This window comes from Hyperolius riggenbachi, chromosome 4, assembly GCF_040937935.1.
Source record: "Hyperolius riggenbachi isolate aHypRig1 chromosome 4, aHypRig1.pri, whole genome shotgun sequence".
Taxonomy (NCBI): Eukaryota; Metazoa; Chordata; class Amphibia; order Anura; family Hyperoliidae; genus Hyperolius; species Hyperolius riggenbachi.
The window spans coordinates 122,085,574-122,105,816 of record NC_090649.1 but is presented as its reverse complement, the minus strand read 5'-3'; the positions used below and the strand labels follow the sequence as shown (position 1 = coordinate 122,105,816).

The 20,243-nt window shown below is 45.5% G+C and overlaps 1 protein-coding gene across 1 annotated transcript in view; it reads right to left on the bottom strand.

Annotated features, from left to right (window-relative positions):
* DNER (delta/notch like EGF repeat containing) overlaps nucleotides 1-20,004 on the bottom strand; it is a 270,976-nt gene extending 250,972 nt beyond the window's left edge. Inside the window, exon 1 of the mRNA XM_068280500.1 lies at nucleotides 19,756-20,004. Coding sequence (XP_068136601.1) covers nucleotides 19,756-19,980 — 225 coding nt within the window. The 5' untranslated portion in view covers nucleotides 19,981-20,004. The remainder of the gene's footprint in view (nucleotides 1-19,755) is intronic.
* Nucleotides 20,005-20,243: the final 239 nt, after the last annotated feature.

Genomic DNA, 20,243 nt, shown 5'->3' with positions numbered 1-20,243 from the left:
ATGGTGCTCAGCGCGGAATACAGAAACTAGACACCCCATAGCAGCAATGATAGGCTGCGTGGGGCGCATAAGAGTAATTTGGATCTCCAGCGATCCCCGGACCCTGAATTACACCTCCCTTCAATTTGCGACGACTCGTAGGGGGAATAGTATTTTAAGCCGTCGGGGAGTTACGCGGCAGCAGGGTGAGCCATCATCGGGCTCACCCTGCGCCCAGCTCACTAACAGTGTACATATTCCTACGTGCTGCTGTACATGAGGCTGCTGTACATGGAAGGAGCAGACAGTCTAGCATGGAAAACGGGCTGCTGAACATGGAAAACGTGGAGCTGCTCTATAAGGAATGTGGGGGAGAAAGCGGCACAAGACAAATTGTGTGGCCTTGCCGCTAGGTCAGGGCACGAGCTCATCTATTCAGGGTTCATTACATCAGAAAAGTCTACAATATGGGTCTTAGCAAGGAAATGAACAGCGCTACTTAAAAACAGGCAAGTGCCTACCTGCAAAAGAGTGCAAGCCCCACTTGTGGGATATAATACACACCGAGCATACACATGACCTGTCTACCACTAGAGGAGGATGTTGGTTTCCTGTAACAGCTTGCATGCAACCTATTAAGTACTCGTCCCTCCCACTGCGAAGAAGTCAATCCTCCATGGGAGGGGCCTAACACTAACTAAACCCTAACCTATGTATATGCATAGCCTGGGTGCGGCTAATAATGTAAAATCGACAATATGGGTCTTGTCAGCTGGCTGAAAGTGGCAAAGAAATCAGCAGCAGGTTCAAGGAATAAAAAAAGATGCCGGTGGCTGCACAATACCATATGATGATAGACAGAGGGGAAGAAAGCTGGAGATGCTGTATAATGGATATTCCACCGAGACACTGGGTGGAGGTTATAAACATTGAGAAAAAGGACAAAAATGAGGCAGACTAGGGAGACGGCTGTGCCGAAAGAACCACGGGAGTGTTCCACACCTTATAAAGAAGAGGGAATTTAGACTCCAAACTGTTATTCAGAGTCATTTTAATAGGTTAGTCAGCTGAGATGCTGCGTTCAGCGCAGCACAGACCCCACCGCTGCTGCCCTTGTTTTCTGCTTCTTGAAACAGAAATCAAATAAGCAATAGCCAGGCAAATAATAGCACATCCTTGTTAGTGTGCTCCCTATGGCCTCGCTGCAGATCACTTAAAAGACAGGCTATAATCAAGTCCTTACATGTGCAGTACACAGACAGAGACAGAAGACAGCAATATCCCCCATCTCCAGGGGGAGAGCACTATTATACTCCACTCCCCAGCTACCCCTAGAAGATCTGTAGGACCTGAGTCTTTTATCTGGAGCATCTGAGACTAAAGCCTGACTGTATCGGACAGCTTCCCATAAAGCCTGCACTCTAGTGTGCTTCTATAAATAGGTACAAACGTCTCCCCTTGTGTTCTTCTGACAGTCCTCAAGGTCAGCAATATACATTTAACCTGTTCGCTGGTAAACCGCCACTTATCTTTCAGGGCTATTTGTGATCGCCGCGCTCCTTATTTAAGCCATATTTAATAGGGCAGTGCATCAGCTGGAAACGGACAGCACAAATAAAGATGATTGCATTCTGGTTCCTTTGAAAACACAGAGATCATTATATTGCGTTATTAAGGAAATAACTTAACAGTACTCTCATCTAAAGTGGTCATGTCATGAGACAGCCCAGGAACACCCTTTATGGTGATGCCAGCAGCCAGATACAACACAACTGAACATGCTTCTTATGGTGCCCATACATGGTACCATTTTTGCATTTTTTTCGATTAGATAATTTTGTTCGAATATTCCGTTAGATCGAATATAAAGATTTTACCAACATGTCTGACCGGATTTTTATTGAAAAAACTCGATAATCCCCAGTTTTTCTTGATTAAAAAAAATTGAATGTTGTTATTGTACTATGTATGGGCACCATTAGAACCAACACAGGAGGAAAAAGACATAGAGAATATTACAATCAAAGGACACGTGGCAAAGACAAGACTAGAGTCAGCAAGTAAATAAAGGTAGCAGAGGGTTAATGATTCCTGCTAGTGTCAGGACAGTGAGGGACTAACAGTGTCAGATAAGTGTTGTACTGACACGGGCAGCACATAGCAGGAAGCAATGCTGGTTGCAAAGCACCATTCTCTCCAACATTACTAGTAAAAAAGGATAATCCACATGCTATGGCCCATCATCATCTCTGCATCCACCTGCACACAAAAAGATTCTTGAATTCTTTCTCCTGTCACTCTGTCTCATTAGCTTTCAAGGTTAATAACATTGGAGGCACTGCTAGTCTTGAATGAGAAGTCTATAAGTGGAAGTCATTACCATAGCCATACCACAACAGATCCATCAGATGTAAGGTGGCATCACTACTCCTCACAATGATATCCCCTGGAAGAATATGTCCAAGGGAAATAACATGCTCCTTAAAAGGAATGCACATTCCTGGTGTACCTTATGCTTCTGAAGCTTTCTAAGCCACTCTTCATGTATTAATGTGGTAAATAATGTTACTGCAGTAACACACACTACTCCCTTGTTGCTTGATGATATTTCATGAGGACATTTGCATACAGTTCTTTCAACTGGCCTTTTACCTGGAATACACAGCAGCCAGCAGATTACAGAGTTTAATATATTGGTGTTTTATTGCCTAGATTCTCAACAAGGGCCCAGTTCAAATCGGTAGTTTAAAGTTTAGCGGACCGTACCGGAACGGATCCTAATGAATGTGAATGGATCCAATGTCAACCAACAGATCAGTTCAAGTTGCTCATTCAAACAGATCTGTTTAGTATGTTCAGCTGAACGGGCAGCAAGGTTAGGGAGGTAGTGATTTTTCAGGATCGACGGACCCATCGCGTTCATGCAGTGCTAATGGAACTTTGCATGTGCACAGCGCGGTGCGCGCGCAACGTCGCTTCGTGGTGCAACGATAACGGGGCACCCAATGCACCTATAAGGTCGGATGGTGCGCCGTTAAGGTCGCACCCCATGCGACCTTATAGGCGCATCGGGTGCACCGTTATCGTCGCACCGCGAGTGCTCATTATCACGCGAACACTGAGTTTAGGCGTGATAGCACTGCTTACTGAATCAAGCCCCTTGAGTGGTTAAGCATAACAAATTTGGAGTTTAAAAAAAATGATAAATCCCATTTAAACAACACCAAATTTGTATTTTAGCAAATAAAAAGCAAAACTAAATGGTTGGAAACTATATAGAAACACTGTGTACTACTATTAAATATACTGTATCTGTGTCATGGGGTACCTGAGATAATAACTACTATATGAAAAGGCACTTGGGAGAACAAGCATTGAAAAGGGGTACATACCAAAATAATGTGGAAAAACACTTTTCTATTAGATGACGTTAATAGGGATTGAGGATAATGTTTTGAAAATGTTTGTCTATTCCTTTTTTGCCTGTTTGTTATTGGAAAAAAAAACTCCAATCTATTTAAAAGGAAAATATTGTGTTAAAATAAGCCTAGAAAACCACAATTATTTAATTATTTAAAGCCCATTTCGCTATTTTTTTTCCTGATATTCACTCCTACCACCGTCCAACCGCCAAATCTCAAACTCATGGCCAACTCTGGAGGGCCTTAACTTTGCTTCTTGTGTGACTGACCCTGACCACATTGTGATGATGACCTTCCCTGCACCATTCAGGACACCAACACATGTACCATGTCTCCCTTCCATTACACAAAAAAACATTATACGGAGATTTGAGTTTCAGGCTGGTAAATGGAAATCATAAATGTAGCTATGCACAAATAAACCTTCATAAATGAGTCTGCTCCCAACAAAACCAAATTTAATTGTTACAGTCCACCATGTTTGGCCTGGTGCACACCAGAGGAGTTTTTCTGAGCGTTTTGAGTTTTTAAATCTGCTGCTAATGTTATCCTATGTGTCTGTGCACACTGGAGCAATGAGGTTTTGTAAAAAACACCATAGCATTACATTGAGAAGAGCTTTTGAAACCTCTTAAAGCTCTTCCCAATGTAATGCTATGGGGTTTTTTACAAAACCTCATTGCTCCAGTGTGCACAGACACATAGGATAACATTAGCAGCAGATTTAAAAACTCAAAACGCTCAGAAAAACTCCTCTGGTGTGCACCAGGCCTATGGGCTGGTGCACACCGAGCGGCTTTTTCAGCGTTTCTGCAGCCGCTTGCGGCTGTGGATCCGCTTGGTCAATGTATCTCAATGGGGTGGTTCACACCAGAGCAGGAGGCGTTTTGCAGAAACGAAAAATGCCGGGGTGAGGCATTTTTTGGATTGCGGGTGCGTTTCTGCCTCAATGTTAAGTATAGGAAAAACGCAAACCGCTCTGACAAACGGCACTTCAAAGCGGTTTTACAGGCGTTTTTGTTACAGAAGCTGTTCAGTAACAGCTTTACTGTAACAATATATGAAATCTACTATACTGAAAACCGCAGCAGCAATCCGCAAAACGCTAGCAAAACGCCATAGAAAAATAAAAAAAAGCGTTTCAAAATCTGCTAGCATTTTGCGGATCTGCTAGCGGGTTTTGGTGTGCACCAGGCCTAAGTGAAGATTTCTGACCTCAGGTCACATTACAAGTGCGAAACTTTCTGTTTTCAGTTTAACATGGTCCATGTGAGTCGTCATAAGCAGGTTACTGTATTCTCCTAACAACCCTCTTACCCAAGAAGCAGAAGCTGTTCTGACCATTGAAAAGGATCAGTCTATCAGCAGCTGTGTTTATTAATTAGCTACCATCTGAACGACTTACTGCTAGTGGTTCTCTTTTACTAGAAAGCCTCCCCAGATTGGTGCTACCAGGGAGAGAAAGTACTACCTATGAGTGCTGGCAGGGAGAGATGGCTTACAGAAAGTACTACCTATGAGAGATGGCAGGGAGAGATGGCTTACAGAAAGTACTACCTATGAGAGATGGCAGGGAGAGATGGCTTACAGAAAGTACTACCTATGAGTGCTGGCAGGGAGAGATGGCTTACAGAAAGTACTACCTATGAGAGATGGCAGGGAGAGATGGCTTACAGAAAGTACTACCTATGAGAGATGGCAGGGAGAGATGGCTTACAGAAAGTACTACCTATGAGTGCTGGCAGGGAGAGATGGCTTACAGAAAGTACTACCTATGAGAGATGGCAGGGAGAGATGGCTTACAGAAAGTACTACCTATGAGAGATGGCAGGGCAAGATGGCTTACCGAAAGTACTACCTATGAGTGATAGTGATAGTACTTGAGATTACAAAATGCCTTCACATGATAATAGCTATACTCTCTCTCTGTGACATAATCATTTCACTCCACCCACCACTGTATGTGCTTCATTTTGTAAATTCATGCAAACTCCATAGCACACTGGGTAGATGTTTATCAATTAGTATAGGATGCGGTTTTAAGGCTGTATTCCAACTTAAAGAGAACCCAAGGTGTGTTTAAAGAATGTTATCTGCATACAGAGGCTGGATCTGCCTATACAGCCCAGCCTCTGTTGCTATCCCAAACCCCACTAAGGTCCCCCTGCACTCTGCAATCCCTCATAAATCACAGCCGTGCTGTGAGGCTGTGTTTACATCTGTAGTGTCAGTCTCAGCTGCTCCCCCACCTCCTTAATAGCTCCGGTCCCTGCCCCTGTCCCTTCCCTCCAATCAGCAGGGAGGGAAGGGATGCAGGCGGGGACAGGAGTTCTGCAGGAGGCGGGGAGAGCAGCAGACTGACACTATAGAGATAAACACAGCCAGCTCTGACAAGCTGTTTGTCAGCAGCGTGGCTGTGATTTATGAGGGATTGCAGAGTGCAGGGGGACCTTAGGGGGGTTTGGGATAGCAACAGAGGCTGGGCTGTATAGGCAGATCCAGCCTCTGTATGCAGATAATATTCTTCAAACCCACCTCGGGTTCTCTTTAAGAATAAAACAGACTTTTTTGTCCATTTTACTGCACAGCAAAACAGACAGTGAACAGCTCCTGTTTTATATATAGGAGACACAGTGGCGGACAAAGCCAACAATGGGCCCCTGTGCAAAAATAAATTAAGCAGGCCCCATGTGAGTGGGCGTGGTCATAAGAGATCATGGTTGGATCCAAACAATGCCAATAAGATAAAAGTACATGAACCTAGGTCACATTCTCTAGGCACTGTATTAATGTAGCACACATTTTAAAGTTGTATATGACTGGGGTACAGGTTATGATCACTGATACTATTGAGTTTCAGAGATAAATACAAGGAGAAAAGCCTAGAGGATAATCAGGCCCTAACTGGTCCAATGGCATGGGCCCTAGAGGACATGGGGCCCCTGTGCGGCTGCACGGCCTGCACGGGCCTATGTCCGCCTCTGAGGAGACATTCACACTTGTCAGTCTGCAGCGGATCCATGGGATCCTTTGTGGTAAGCAGGCCACACATGATAATTCTGGACAGCCTATGGAGGTCAGGCATCTGCCTCAGGCTCCAACCAGACCACTGAAGACCACAGAAGTGGACACTACACTGTGCATCCTGCTGGCCGCACGTTATCCGGCTGCTGCAGCTGGAAATCAAGCCTAATTACCACTTAAATGAGTGGTCATCTGAAGGCGACAGCCCTAGGCTACAATACACAGACCACCATTCAAGGATGGCTGCTACAGGGGAATGCAATGACGCTGCCTGTTGAAGGGAATGCCAAAGAACGTTTGGTGGATCTATGCTGGGTGTTCAAAGAACATCATATAGAGATACCCATCATGTCACAAGAGATCCCTACAGTCTGATTATAATTCCTGCCATGTCGGGTGTTGGGCAGCAGAGTACTAGTGCACATGTGTTGGGAGAAAGTTACTCCTTTTCTTTGTTAAGAAAAATGTAGTAAAGTAGTCCATTTCATAATCAATTCATAGAACTGTCATTACAGATAATGAAAAAAACACACACGCCATAATTGATTTAAACAATTTCAGCCACATTTTGTCACTGGTTACTCAAATAGCAGGTTGGGGGTTCAATGCAAGTCAGGACTGAAAGGAAAGGGGGAGGGGCTGGGTGAGCATTATTAGTGCAGGCCTGTAGGCTGTTGATGAATCCCATAGCAGTCACATGGCCACCTATAGTTATCTTGTCTGAATGCAGCCTAAGAATGGGCTCAAGTAATCATAAAAATCTAGACACAGAACAGAACATTTGTATCGTGCTTTTCTCCTGGCGGACTCAAAGCACCAGAGCTGCAGCAATTAGGACCTGCTCTATAGGTGTTAGGGAGTCTTGCCCAAGGTATCCTTTTGAAAAGGCCCGGGTCTCCTGTGTCAGAGGCAGACCCCTTAACCAGTACAATATCCAGCCACTGCACACTATCCAGCACTAGAATCTTCAGAATATGAGTTCTCAAGGAATATATGACAACAGCAACAAATAACATTTGTAAAGCGCTTTTCTCCCGTAGGACTCAAAACACATAAGCATGGCTCAGACTAATAATTGGTTGATTGGTAAATTGTGGTACAGGGGAAGAACTCTATAAGTCCCGAAATACCAGGCTAAACTGGTGGCTTTTCAGTCTGGATTTGAATAACTCCAGGGAAGGGGCTGCCTTCAGGGGTGTAGCAATAGGGGTTGCAGGGGTTGTGAGAAGGGCCCTCCCTCAACTACAGTATTAGCTCTCTATTGGTCCTGTGCTCATAATAATCACTTCTATAGATGCTGTGAATAGTGGTAATCATTAACAAACTGTTCCCCATCCCCTTCTTGCACCTCTGACACTGCGGTTGCCATTGGCAGGTTTTGGTGCGCCGTATCAATTGTTATGTATAGAGTGCTTGGGGGGCCCCATTGTAAAACTTGCACCGGGGCCCACAGCTCCTTAGCTACGCTACTGGCTGCCTTTACTGGGTGTGGCAGGGAGTTCCAAAGGGTAGGGGCAGCATGACAGAAAGCTCTGGCTCCAAAGGTTTTCAGGAGCACTCTGGGAGTGACCAAGTTAATGGAACCTGCTGATCTGAGGTTGTGAGAGGTGTGGTGCAGCTTCAGCAAGTCCTTCTTGTATCCAGGGCCCAAATTGTGCAGGGATTTGAATGTTAACAGTCCAATCTTGAAGAATATTCTCCATTCTACTGGTAGCCAGTGCAGGGAGAGAATAATCGGTGTAACGTGACAGTGGCGAGGCTGGTTTGTTAGCAATCTGGCAGCAGCATTCTGCAATAATTTCTGGCGGTACAGGTTCTTCTTTGGGAGGCCTGCATGACATCACACTAAGCAAGAAAACCTGGTACTTAGCAGCGGTAGAAGCCGCATTGATATCTAAATATTACTGTTTTGCTATAGAACTCTGGAATTTAGACAAATATTTTTTGTTGGTGGCTCAGTTCCAGCCGCTATTATTTCTCCATCTATAAATTCATATCTGGAGTTGTAAATGAATATATCAGTGAGCTGCGATGCTTTTCCGATATTTTTTGTTACTGGGTTTAGCTCTAACTGACTTGTTGAACACCAACAATGAACTATTTTGCTATTATATCTCGCAGCCTTGAATGTCAAATTAAAACTGAGAGTAGTTGTCAAGTGTTTCCGTGGCAATAAACTGCATCAGCGATAGTGAAGTCATCGTCTCCATTGCTGTTACTGAGGGCAGCTTGTGGTGCGCCATTTGTCAGGCAGCCAAAGATGAGCCAAGTATTGGCATTGCTATTAAAATGTACATCCAGTCACAAAAACAGTGAAACTTTTCATGTGACCAGGCAGAAATCCCTCACCAAGTTATTATTAGAAATTATTTTCATTATACATGGATTATTCAAGGGGAATCTATAACAAAGAACTGCCTCAGCAAAAAGGAAGCAGTTAAAATCTGACAGAACTGACAGGTTTTTGGACATGTCCTCATGGGGGATTCTCAGGGTTTTCTTTGATTTCAATACAGCAGCTAAGTCTGCCAAAATAGTGTGCAAGTGAGTAGGGAGGCTGGCTGCTATCTTACAGTTTTGGCAGTTAAACTGCCGTTCAGGAAGTGCTTCTGAAAACAAAGAAATTGGTTCTGTCAGATTTTAACTGCTTACTTTATTTGATGGAGTTCCTTTCCGGATTAAGCAGATTCGCAGCTGCATTTAAAGTGAGTGTAAAGCCCCCCTAAAAAAAAGTTAGATACTTTTGGATTATTATTACTTACCTATGGACAGGGAATGCTTTGGATCCTATAGTGCCTTCCCTGTACTCCCTTGTATCCCTAATTCCAGCGCAGTCATCCCTGTTTAATTTGCCACCCTGGGTGACTTCAGAAGCACTCGTGTCTCTGAAATCTACTGAAGATGGGTAGCTCCGTACTTTGCATGCGCGAGTGCATGTGCATGTGTAGGCGTGCTCATGCAGGCGCAGTACAGAGCCACTCATCTTCGGAAGACACGAGTGCTTCCATAGCCTCCTGAGGGCTCACAGACGTGTAGTCAACAAATTGGGTGAAAACACACAATGGGGGTCACGGCGCTGGAACACGGGGTACAAGAAAAGACTCACTTTAAAGGGAAATGTAAGTAAAAAAGACAGTTTTAGTTACCTGGGGCTTCTACTGGCCCCCTGCAGTCAACCTGTGCCCGCGCCAGTCCTCTAAAATCCTCCGTTCCCCCGCCGCGGTTCAGTTTCAATTTCACCTGTTGCCAGTCACTGCACCTGGGCAGCCCTGGAGCTTCCTGCACTGGTGCAGTAAAGACTTTCTCGTACTGCACATGCACAGGACGCTCCCGTCAACGGGAGCATGAATGAGGCTGTGCATGGCCAGGGCCACGGCAGTGGCCAGCGACAGGCTCAGACAGCAAAATCGAAACCCCGTGGAGAGGGACAGGAGGATCGTTGAGTACCGGCATGGGCACAGGTCAACTGCAGGGGGGCGGTAGAAGCCCCAGGTAAGTAAAACTGGCTTTTTTACGTTGACTTAAGTTTCCCTTTAAAGTGCAACAAAATTTGCATCAGATCAGAAATGTTTGCAGTTTACTGATCATCTCTAGTAATTGATTTAAGCCAGACTTGTGTTCCGATGGCAATTCAGGTAAGCAGTAACATAGGAAGTAACATAGGAAGGGAGACCCATGAATATTTTCACAGAGGGGCCCTATAATCTGCAGTTATGCCTCTAGATCTCAGTGAATCTTTGAAAGCAAAGTAATGTTCTGCAGCCAAGAGAAACCAGACTGTCATGTCTTATACTACATTGCCCTTTGCAAAAGTCCAGGTTCCTCAATACATCGTCATGAGTTATGTTATATTAAACAACTCATGTAAGTCAAACAAAATGGCAAATCAAACCACAAACACAGCTATGTCATGCAGAATTTGAAAGTTCCACACTACACCCAACAATGAACTGAGGTCCACAAATGGGACCAGACATACTAAAGACTGAGCAGCCTGAAGATAGAAAAAGACTAATTATATTTTTATTTCGCTTTTCTCCTAGCGAGCTCAAATCGCTTGAGCTGCAGCCGAGGGCACGCTCTATAGGCAGTAGCAGTGTTAGGGAGTCTTGCCAAAGGACTGCTTACTGAATAGGTGCAGCTTACTGAACAGGAAGAGATGAGAATGGGATGATGGTACTCGGAAGAAGGCATCATGGTAAGAGGGTACTCTGAAGCAGGCACAATGTGATAACGGTACTCTGAAGCAGGCAGAATGGGATGACGGTACTTTGAAGAAGACATCATGGGATGATGGTACTCTGAAGTAGGCAGAATGGGATGAGGATACTCTGAAGAAGGCATCATGGTAAGATGGTACTCTGAAGCAGGCAGAATGGGATGACGGTACTTTGAAGAAGGCATCATTGTAAGATGGTACTCTGAAGCAGGCACACTGTGATAACTGTACTCTGATGCAGGCAGATTGGGATATGAGGATTCTGAGGTGTTAGTGGATGTGGGACCAGATATTGGGTGGAAATATTACAGAAGAACTGGAGCTGGAAATAGACCTGTAGGTATTGGTTTGAAATCATGTGCAAACCTTATTCCAGTTAATAGAAACACTTCCTAAAGAAGTTCATCAAAAATTAAACATCAACCCTGATTGCTTTTCCTGGAAGAAGTACATTATGATAAGTTCTGGGTGTTCAATTCACTGGTTTCAAAATAAGGCATCCTGCTCAAGTCCACATCTCCACAAGTATAGGGTTAGATAGTAAAATAAGGAGTCTAATGCTGGGTACACACGATGTGTTTTTTCGGTCGATTTTCCGTCTGATCGATTTCCGATTTGATTTTTAGACCGATTTCCGATTCGATCCTGTTATCGTTTCTTATCTATTTCCATTCACTTCTATAAGAAATTGATCAGAAAAACGATCGAAAATAAGATGGGACATGTCAGAAATTATCTATCGAACCATCTATCTAACACAAAATTGTATGGTGTGTACCTAGCATAAAAGATCCCTTGTTCCATCAATCTTTAAATAGGAAAATCCAACAGGCTTAGAATGTGACCATTTTATATTATAATGGTTGAAGCTGATCGAGCAAGGCTGTGCTAGAGACTCCACCAATGGCAGAATATCTACACAGGGTCTGTACTGCTATCCATTCAAAACAGTTGCAAATACTATAGCAACCCACCAACAGAAGATCAGGACAGGGGCTATAGACTTATTGCTGTTTGAGCCAGCCACAGAGCTTGAGCAAGACCCCCCTGACCTGAACACGAGGACAAGGGATTCTTCCAAGGGGAGGGGAACTTTCCATGTTTCTTTGTAAGGAACCTCCAATATTAAAGAGAATCTGTATTGTTAAAATCGCACAAAAGTAAACATACCAGTGCGTTATGGGACATCTCCTATTACCCTCTGTCACAATTTCGCCGCTCCCCGCCGCATTAAAAGTGGTTAAAAACAGTTTTAAAAAGTTTGTTTATAAACAAACAAAATGGCCACCATAACAGGAAGTAGATTGATGTACAGTATGTCCACACATAGAAAATACATTCATACACAAGCAGGCTGTATACAGCCTTCCTTTTGAATCTCAAGAGATCATTTGTGTGTTTCTTTACCCCTGCATCTCTCATGCACTGAAGTTTCAGGCTGCTCGTTTCTTCCTGCAAACAGCTTTGCCCTTGTCTGTAATTCTTCAGTATGTAAAAGTCCAGCCAGCTCAGAGGACGATTTATCCAGCTTGTAAAAGATAAGAGAGAAGAGAGAAGCTGCTCTAATCTAAATAATACACAGGCAGTGTGCATAGAGGGGCCTGAAGGGGGAGTTCATAGCAGAACCACAACACTGAAGAACTTGGCAGCCTTCCAGACACAGGCTGACAAGTCTGACAAGAGAGAGATAAGTTGATTTATTACAGAGATGGTGATAGTAGAACGTGCTGCAGTAAGCCAGAACACATTAGAATAGCTTTTGGAACTTGTAGGATGATAAAAAACAGGATGCAATTTTTGTTACGGAGTCTCTTTAAAAACTATGTGGATTTTATTGGTCATGAGCTGGTGCATCACACTTGTGGGCTGTCTTTCTGGCCATCCAACCTGCATGAGGATTAAGGGGTTAGAAAGCATTGGGGGAGAGGTACTCTGTTTTCTTACACTTTTTTCATAATAACAAAAACAATTGTAAGTATGGTTTTCACACACTGCGAGTGCATATGGATGCACAGTGCTTAAAGAACCCCATAAGTGGTCTGTTCACAAAGCAATGTAAAGGTCAGTGGTTAATAGGCACATTCATTTCAGTGCAGCTGAGCACAAACCAGATCACAGTTAGGATCACAATTTGCAATACTTCATATTAGTAAATCACCCTCTTGGTGTGTTGGTGCCGTCTGCTGATCTGAGCTACTGGTGCTGATTACCCAGAATCCTTTCCCATCTGTATGTCCCCCAGGCACTCCCCCTGAAAGCCTGACTGCAAGTTTTAACTATTCTGTATCAACATAAGACTTATATCAGGTGACTAGAAACCGAAGTGAAAATATAATGTAATAGCTTCTAAAGACACAGAAACTTAAACTCAAGAGGTAAAACGACTTACATGTTTACTTCATGAGAAAATTGAGGCTCCCACTGGCACTCAAAATAGGTTGGCAGTTATAGTGCTATTGGCAGCAACCATAACAACTGCTAAAAACTGAAAGAAACCTGCTGACACTTCAGAAGTCATTTCCTTCATGTCATGATCAATGATAAATTGACTAGTATGCTCAAAGATTCTTGTGACAAGTTCTTGAAAATTTGGGATCTCTGGATCAAACTCGACCCCCTCCCCATGCATGAATCCTTAATGACCAGGCTATTGGAGTGCCCCCCCCCCCCCTAAACTAGTGTGTCTGTTTATAAGTCCACAATCAAGAGGGACACTCAAGTTGATAAATCAGTTTATATCTGTACCCGTTGTACTTACGTTGTAAATTTGTTGAACCTGCTAAACAGTTCTGTATTGTTAAAAACTCAATAAAAAAACTATGAATAACACAAAAACAGATCTTTTTCCCTGGGCTGCGAACATAATAGCATTCAGTAAGGCACAGATTTCCATCACATGAGCCTATAGGGATAGATGTCCTGGCACCCTAAACATCACCCTCCAGGAACCCACAAACTCCCGACAAACTGCACCGCAAGTGTGCTGGCTGGCCCAACTGTCACGTCTCCTTTAGTTCCCTTGCCCGTCATTGCCCGAGCTATCCTTGATATTAAGTAGCTAGAGGTGACCCCAAGTATTAGTAAGCCAGAGGGGCCCCTGACTGAAGGGATATTGGGTCAGTGAAACAGGAACGGATCTAGACCAAGTTGCGCCTGGGGCAAGGTCAGGTTTTGGCGCCTAAACTGACATTCCCCATCCAAATTTTTCCGCCTTTTTAAGAATTCAACAAACTGCGCCTGAGGCAAGATACCCGCTTGACCCCCCCCCCCAGATCCATCCCTGCAGTGAAATGCAGAGACCCGGGTAAGTAACCTCTCATTTACACTTTACTCAGGACTCTGCATAGGGAAGGAGGGAGAGAGGCACTTGGGGAGTTCCATCTTCAGGCGCCTGCAGGCACATGTCTACAGTGCCTTATGGTAAATACAACCCTGTGTTCAGTAGGAAACACCCCTAACATGCAAGTCTCCATTTAGCCAGTAAGTGAAAGTGTTCTAGCAAATGAAAGCCATTAACGGCCATTCAATTAGATGACAGCTGGTTCACTAACATAGCTACCAGTTAATTGATGGGGAGTCAGTGGCTTTCATTTGCTTCTCATTCCTGGCTCAGTGGATTTTGCATCTCATGAGAATATTCTGCCCCGCACTGGAATTCACAGTATCTATGTTCAAAGTAGATTTCACATTTTTACTTGTGTTGCCAGCATAGTTGTTGTGCATGAACATCCTAATGGACTTATTTGTTCCACTTTCTATTGTCTTTGGGACAGGGGCGTAGCAATAGGGGGTGCAGCGGTAGCGACCGCATCGGGGCCCTTGGGCCAGAGGGGCCCCGAAGGGCCCTCCCTTAACTACAGTATTAGCACTATATTTGTCCTGTACTCATAATAATCACTTTTATAGGTGCTATGGATAGCAGTAATCATTAACAAGCTGTTCCCCATCCCCTTCTTTCACCTCTGACACTGTAGTAGCCATTGGCAAGTTTTGGTGTGCCGTATCAGTTGTTATGTATAGAGTGCTAGGGGGGCCCCATTGTAAAACTTGCATCGGGGCCCACAGCTCCTTAGCTACGCCACTGCTTTGGGACAGAACTGACAAAGTAAAAACCTCTCTAGCAGCAACAAAGACATAAATAAAAGCCTGGCATGTAATCCACTCTAAAAATGACAAAAAAAAACACTTTTTCTTTACGGTTGGAATGAGAATGTTGTTTTCTCCTCTAAGTGGTGCTTCAGAGAAATGTAAAAGCCTACATGTGTGGGTAGATAAAGTACAGTCATACAGTGCATTAACCTCTGCAGTGGCACCACGACAGCCATCATATCCCCTGATGTGCAGATCTGACACCCATCTTGCCACAGCTTCCTATCCTACAACCCAGCGTGGCAAAGGGCATCTAATGAAAGCAGGAATAGCAAGATAATAACAGCTTACACCTCTGAAAACACAACAATCCTTAGTCATAGCCAAGTTTTTCACTTAGATGCTAACTACTTGACAAGTGTAAGAAAATAGGTATGACTAAGGAAGCTCATGTCTGAAATGCGTAAGCACTTTCCACCTGCTGCTCCTGCTTTTATGAATGGTTAAATAAAGTAGAAGCTTTTTCATCTCACTTGTACCGGTACAGGAGTCCTGGTGCTTTCCAATCACAAGTCTCCAGGCCGGCTTCCCTGGACACAAAACAGTACAGAGGTCTGTCACCTATTGGTGGCAAAGCTGCACCGTTCAAGATTTCTTCCCTAGCATCGCTGGGCAGAGGCACTGCCTGGCATGCAAGTACATGGAGTAAAGAGAGCCAAAAAAACAATTCCGTTACAGTGGACCTGAACTCTTGCACAGGACAGAAGGAAAACAGAGATAAATGCACCCTGTATATATTTAGAGTGTTCAGCCTGTCTAATTCCCCCTAACCTGTGACTAATCACCAGTGTAATTTGATCTCTCAGCTGTGTCAGCTGGCTGCCATGTCTGAGCAGCTAATTGGTAAACAATGAATGTTAACCCTATGTCTGCTTCCATGAAAGCAGGAGATAGCCACTGTATTGCAGGATTTGCATCAACTGTAATAAATACACGTTTTTCTTTAAAGGTTATTATGCTGTTGCCTATCTTTTAGAGCATAGAGGACGTTCTGAGTTCAGGTCCGCTTTAACGAAAATAACGAATGAAAAAGGGGAAAAAAATGTTGGTTCTTTTCAGTAAAAATATAAATACAGTTCACAGATACAGAGAGAAGAGTAGATCTGTAGCACAATCCTATGCACTATAATTCTGACTGGCACTACATTGCTTTGTTACTCAAACCCTCCTACAACCTGCCAGCTTGCCACACACTGATGTAGGCTGGCACCTACCAGGATAGCTGCGCTAATCAAGCCTAACGCTGCAAACCACGGCTGTGCGGTTTAGCTTCTTATGACAAAAGCTTAGCCAATAAAGCACATTGGTTAGAAAGGATCTTAGCAACAAAGGGAACGGTGCTCTCATTGCTGATATGATCATCTCATTATGCTGTCTAGTAACATCTAGCACAATAAACGCAGCACATCAAAACATACAATTAACATGTAAAGTCCACAGGGAAATTGATATTTAAAACAATTCACTTTGCCTGATGCTAAGCCACCCATTTTAGCCACCAGACATGTGGCCCTGGCAAATTCTCAGTTATTGGTACACGGGATTAGTCTCATCACGGGTGTGTGACTAATCCATTCATTGACACGTTTTGCCCACGTGAAGCTGGAGCTGTTATTGTGACTTGTTTTCAGCCCCTGGCACCTTATACCACAAAGTGTGATAACCACACTGAGCAGCTGATACACACTGACTGCTGCAGACGCTCAGTGACAATTAGTGCTGACTCAAAATACTACATACAAAAAAACAGCCCATGCATGCAGGAAAGCCAAAATCTTTTCTTCTGTGTTTTCTGTGATTCCAGTTTGTTAGCAAATACTGACATCACCTCACAACAGCAGTGCTGATCTCCTCAGTAAGGCAGTGGCCTTTCGGCCTCTAGACAGTGACAAAAAGCCCTTTACTCTTGCCTGCCAAAGACTACAAGGTCCCCTCAGTGTCACCAGACTACAACCCAACCTTCACCTTATACTTTAAGTAATCTGATAAAAAAGCAGGCAGACACACACCACCTATACACACACACAATTATTGTTATTCGACCATCATTCCAGGGCCAAGTAAGCTATCGCTAGTAGCCAGGTCTGAATGTCATACATAGGATGCAATGTCACAAAGGAGCCCACACTGACCAAGTGACCACATCAGTCCTGGGGAATGGAAATATTAACTTTCTTTTTTTAAAATTTATGGACATCGCATATATACACATGCATAAAATCCTTGAAACTGTAATCTATGTCAACAGTCTACAGACATGTGTACCTATTCATACATGGAGAGCTGTTAGTGCTAAAAGCGGGTAACCTAAATAAGAAGACAAGGAATAGGAACACAAATAGGTCAATACACTGAGATAGATAGAAGGATGAATAGATAGATGGAAGGAAGGAAGGAAGGGGAATTATAGGTATGGTAGGTGGGTAGGTTGGTAGATGATAGATAGATAGATAGATAGATAGATAGATAGATAGATAGATAGATAGATAGATAGATAGACGGAAGTAGAAAGGTAGGAAGAAAAAAGTAAGGTAGGAAGGAGGGAGGGAAGGATGGATGGATAAGTAGGTAGCTAGATGAAGAGATGAGTGAGAGAGATATGGCAGGAAGGATGAATGGATGGATGGATGGATAGATAGATAGATAGGCACAGATAGATAGATAGATAGATAGATACAGGGCCGGCCTGCCCATGAGGCGGGGTGAGGCGGGTTCCTCAGGCGGCAGGAAGTGGAGGGGCAGCACCAGGCATAAAGAGGAAGTGACTGCGCCGCATTCTTGCCGCATTCTAACCTGACTGGAAAGAGACGAGAGAGAGTGCAGGCTGCAGTGCAGACTCTGCAATGAAGTCCGGCTGCTCTGTGGTGCACACACCGTGAGTGACCCTCCGCCGAGTCCGCCCGGACTGTGTTCTGGCTGGGACCCGCCCCGCCCCCCCATTAGGCTGTACACAGCCCGCCAGTTCTGCTGCCACGTGCCACCCACATGATGCCGCCGGCCTCCGAGTCCGATGACTCCGAGCTCTGTGGCCTCTCCAAGGCTGCACGTCGCTGCGGCCTGCTAGATGATGATGGCGGCGGCACCTGCCCGCTCTGCTGCCCCTGATTGTGCTAGTCACGGTCACTGAGCGCCGCAGACGTGACCGTGATGATGATGATGAGCCTGCCGCCGCTGTTCATCGGCCTTGCCCGCCAGCACGAGATGGAGCTTGCCCGCCGCCGCAGCCGTCTTTCCTCTGCCTGCCAGTGCAGGATGGATCATGCTGGATGCCCGAAGCCCGCCTTTCGCCGCCGCTAGACCCCATTCCCGGTGAGTGAGTCAGTCACTTTGCTGCCTCAGGCAGGCTTTCTTTCACGGTCGGTTGGTCGGTCGTGTGGGGGATGTACAGCAGATGGTGGGGCCTGTGGGTATACAGGGCACCAGTAATGGAGGACGTACAGTCAGGAATTAGTAATGGTGGGCGTACTGTGGGGATGGAATCAGTATTGAAGACATATTGGGGGGCTTGGCAAGGGGAACAGGAATCAATGAAGGGGATGACAAAGTCGAAAGGAAGATGAAGGGGGGGGGCACAAGAAAGGGGCTAAGTGGGAGCAGGAAGATGGTGACATGGGAGTGGGGATCAAAACATGGAGAGGGAGGAGGGCAGTGACTGCAAGGAGGGGCATAAGACAGAGAGACTCAGGAGAGAGAGTGGCAAATAAGGAGGCACAGGGGAGAGGACACACAGAAGGGAGGCACAGGAGAGAGTTGCAAAGGAGGCACAAGAGAGAGGCCACAGAAGGGAGGCACAAGAGAGAGGGGCAAAGAAGGAGGCACAAGAGAGGCCACAGAAGGGAGGCACATGGGGAAAGGACACAGAAGGGAAGGACAGGATGCACAGGAGAGCGGCACAGAAGGAAGGCACAGGAGAGTGGCAAAGAAGGAGGCAAAAGAGAGAGGGGCAAAGAAGGTGGCACAAGAGAGGCCACAGAAGGGAGGCACATAAGGGAATGGACACAGAAGGGAAGGACAGGATGCACAGGAGAGGGGTCACAGGAAGGAGGCACATGAGAGGCAGCACAAAAGGGAGGCACAGGAGAGGGGTCACATAAGGGAGGCACAGGAGAAGGTGCACAGGAGAGGGGAGGAGAAAGGGCACAGAAGGGAGTCAGGGGAGAAAGGGCACAGAAGGGAGGCAGGAGAGAGGGGCACAGGAGAAAGGGGGCAAATGAGAAAAGCACTGGAAAGGGGACACAAGAGATAGGTGGCATCAGAGAGGTACAGGAGAAAGGGAGAGATGCACAGGAGAATAGGGCATGGGAAAGCACTGTAGAGGGGACACATGAGTGAAGCACAGGAAAGATAGAAACAAAACAGAGGCATAAAAGAGAGGGGCGCATGAGAGAGGTACATTCCTTTTTTATTTTTTTTATTAATAAGTTATTATTTAGTATAATAAGGTTAAGGTAGTGTGTAGTAGTCATCAATGATGACTCATGGTAGAAGTCAGTGGCATTGGTGTATGGTAAAATGATGATCCTGTAATTTTTTTCTCTCTGCTATAATGCTATGTGATGATGTCTGTCTCTGTCTGTGCTGGCTGCCTGCAATAATAAAAGGAGTCGGGTTGGGGACATGCAGGAGGGTGGCAGCAGCAGCAGGCTTCACCAACTGCACGGTCTGCACCATACTTGCAACCTGGGCTGGCTAGGCTAGCTATATTGCCACCGGGGGGGGGGGGGGGGCGCCTTCACGATCTTTGCCTCAGGCAGCAGAAAGTCCAGGACCGGCCCTGGATAGATAGATAGATAGATAGATAGATAGATAGATAGATAGATAGATAGATAGATAGATAGAACAACATGTGACACAATGGATGATGCCCTGAGTTGTGGAGTGCCATGTGTCAGCGTGCAGCACATCTGCCCATGCAGGAGGCAGTGTACACAAGCAGCCCAGCCGTGTCCCTTGTAGCTATACCTGTGTGTCTCCGCTGTCGCACGCTTCGCCCCCGCACGGTTCCCCGGGGAGGTCGGCACAAACCAGCAGAAGCCCGGAGAGGAGAAGGATGAGCAGCCCGGGCATCAGCCCGGAGTTCCTAGGGGGAGGCATGTGGAAGGCCCGGGGTCGCTGTATGTCTGGTACCCGCTCCTTGCTCTGGATGCTGCGATCACTGAGCTGCCAGCAGCCGGGCTCTGTTACCATAACAACCCGCTGAGTGACAGCAGCAGGGAGGGGATGGAGGCGGCGGAGAGAGGATGGGGCAGGATCAGGGAGGCTGGATTCCTCCGTCCAGCGGCGCTGCAGGAACAAGTGTGCACACAGGCAGCGAGGGGGATCAGTTACCGAGCGGTAATGAGAGCTGCTCACATATTCGGTCACAGTGAGAGGGGTGACTGCACAGAGGTGGCAGAAAATACTCACGCCTCATTACAGGTCATCAAATCTTCATCATTACCGGAGACGTA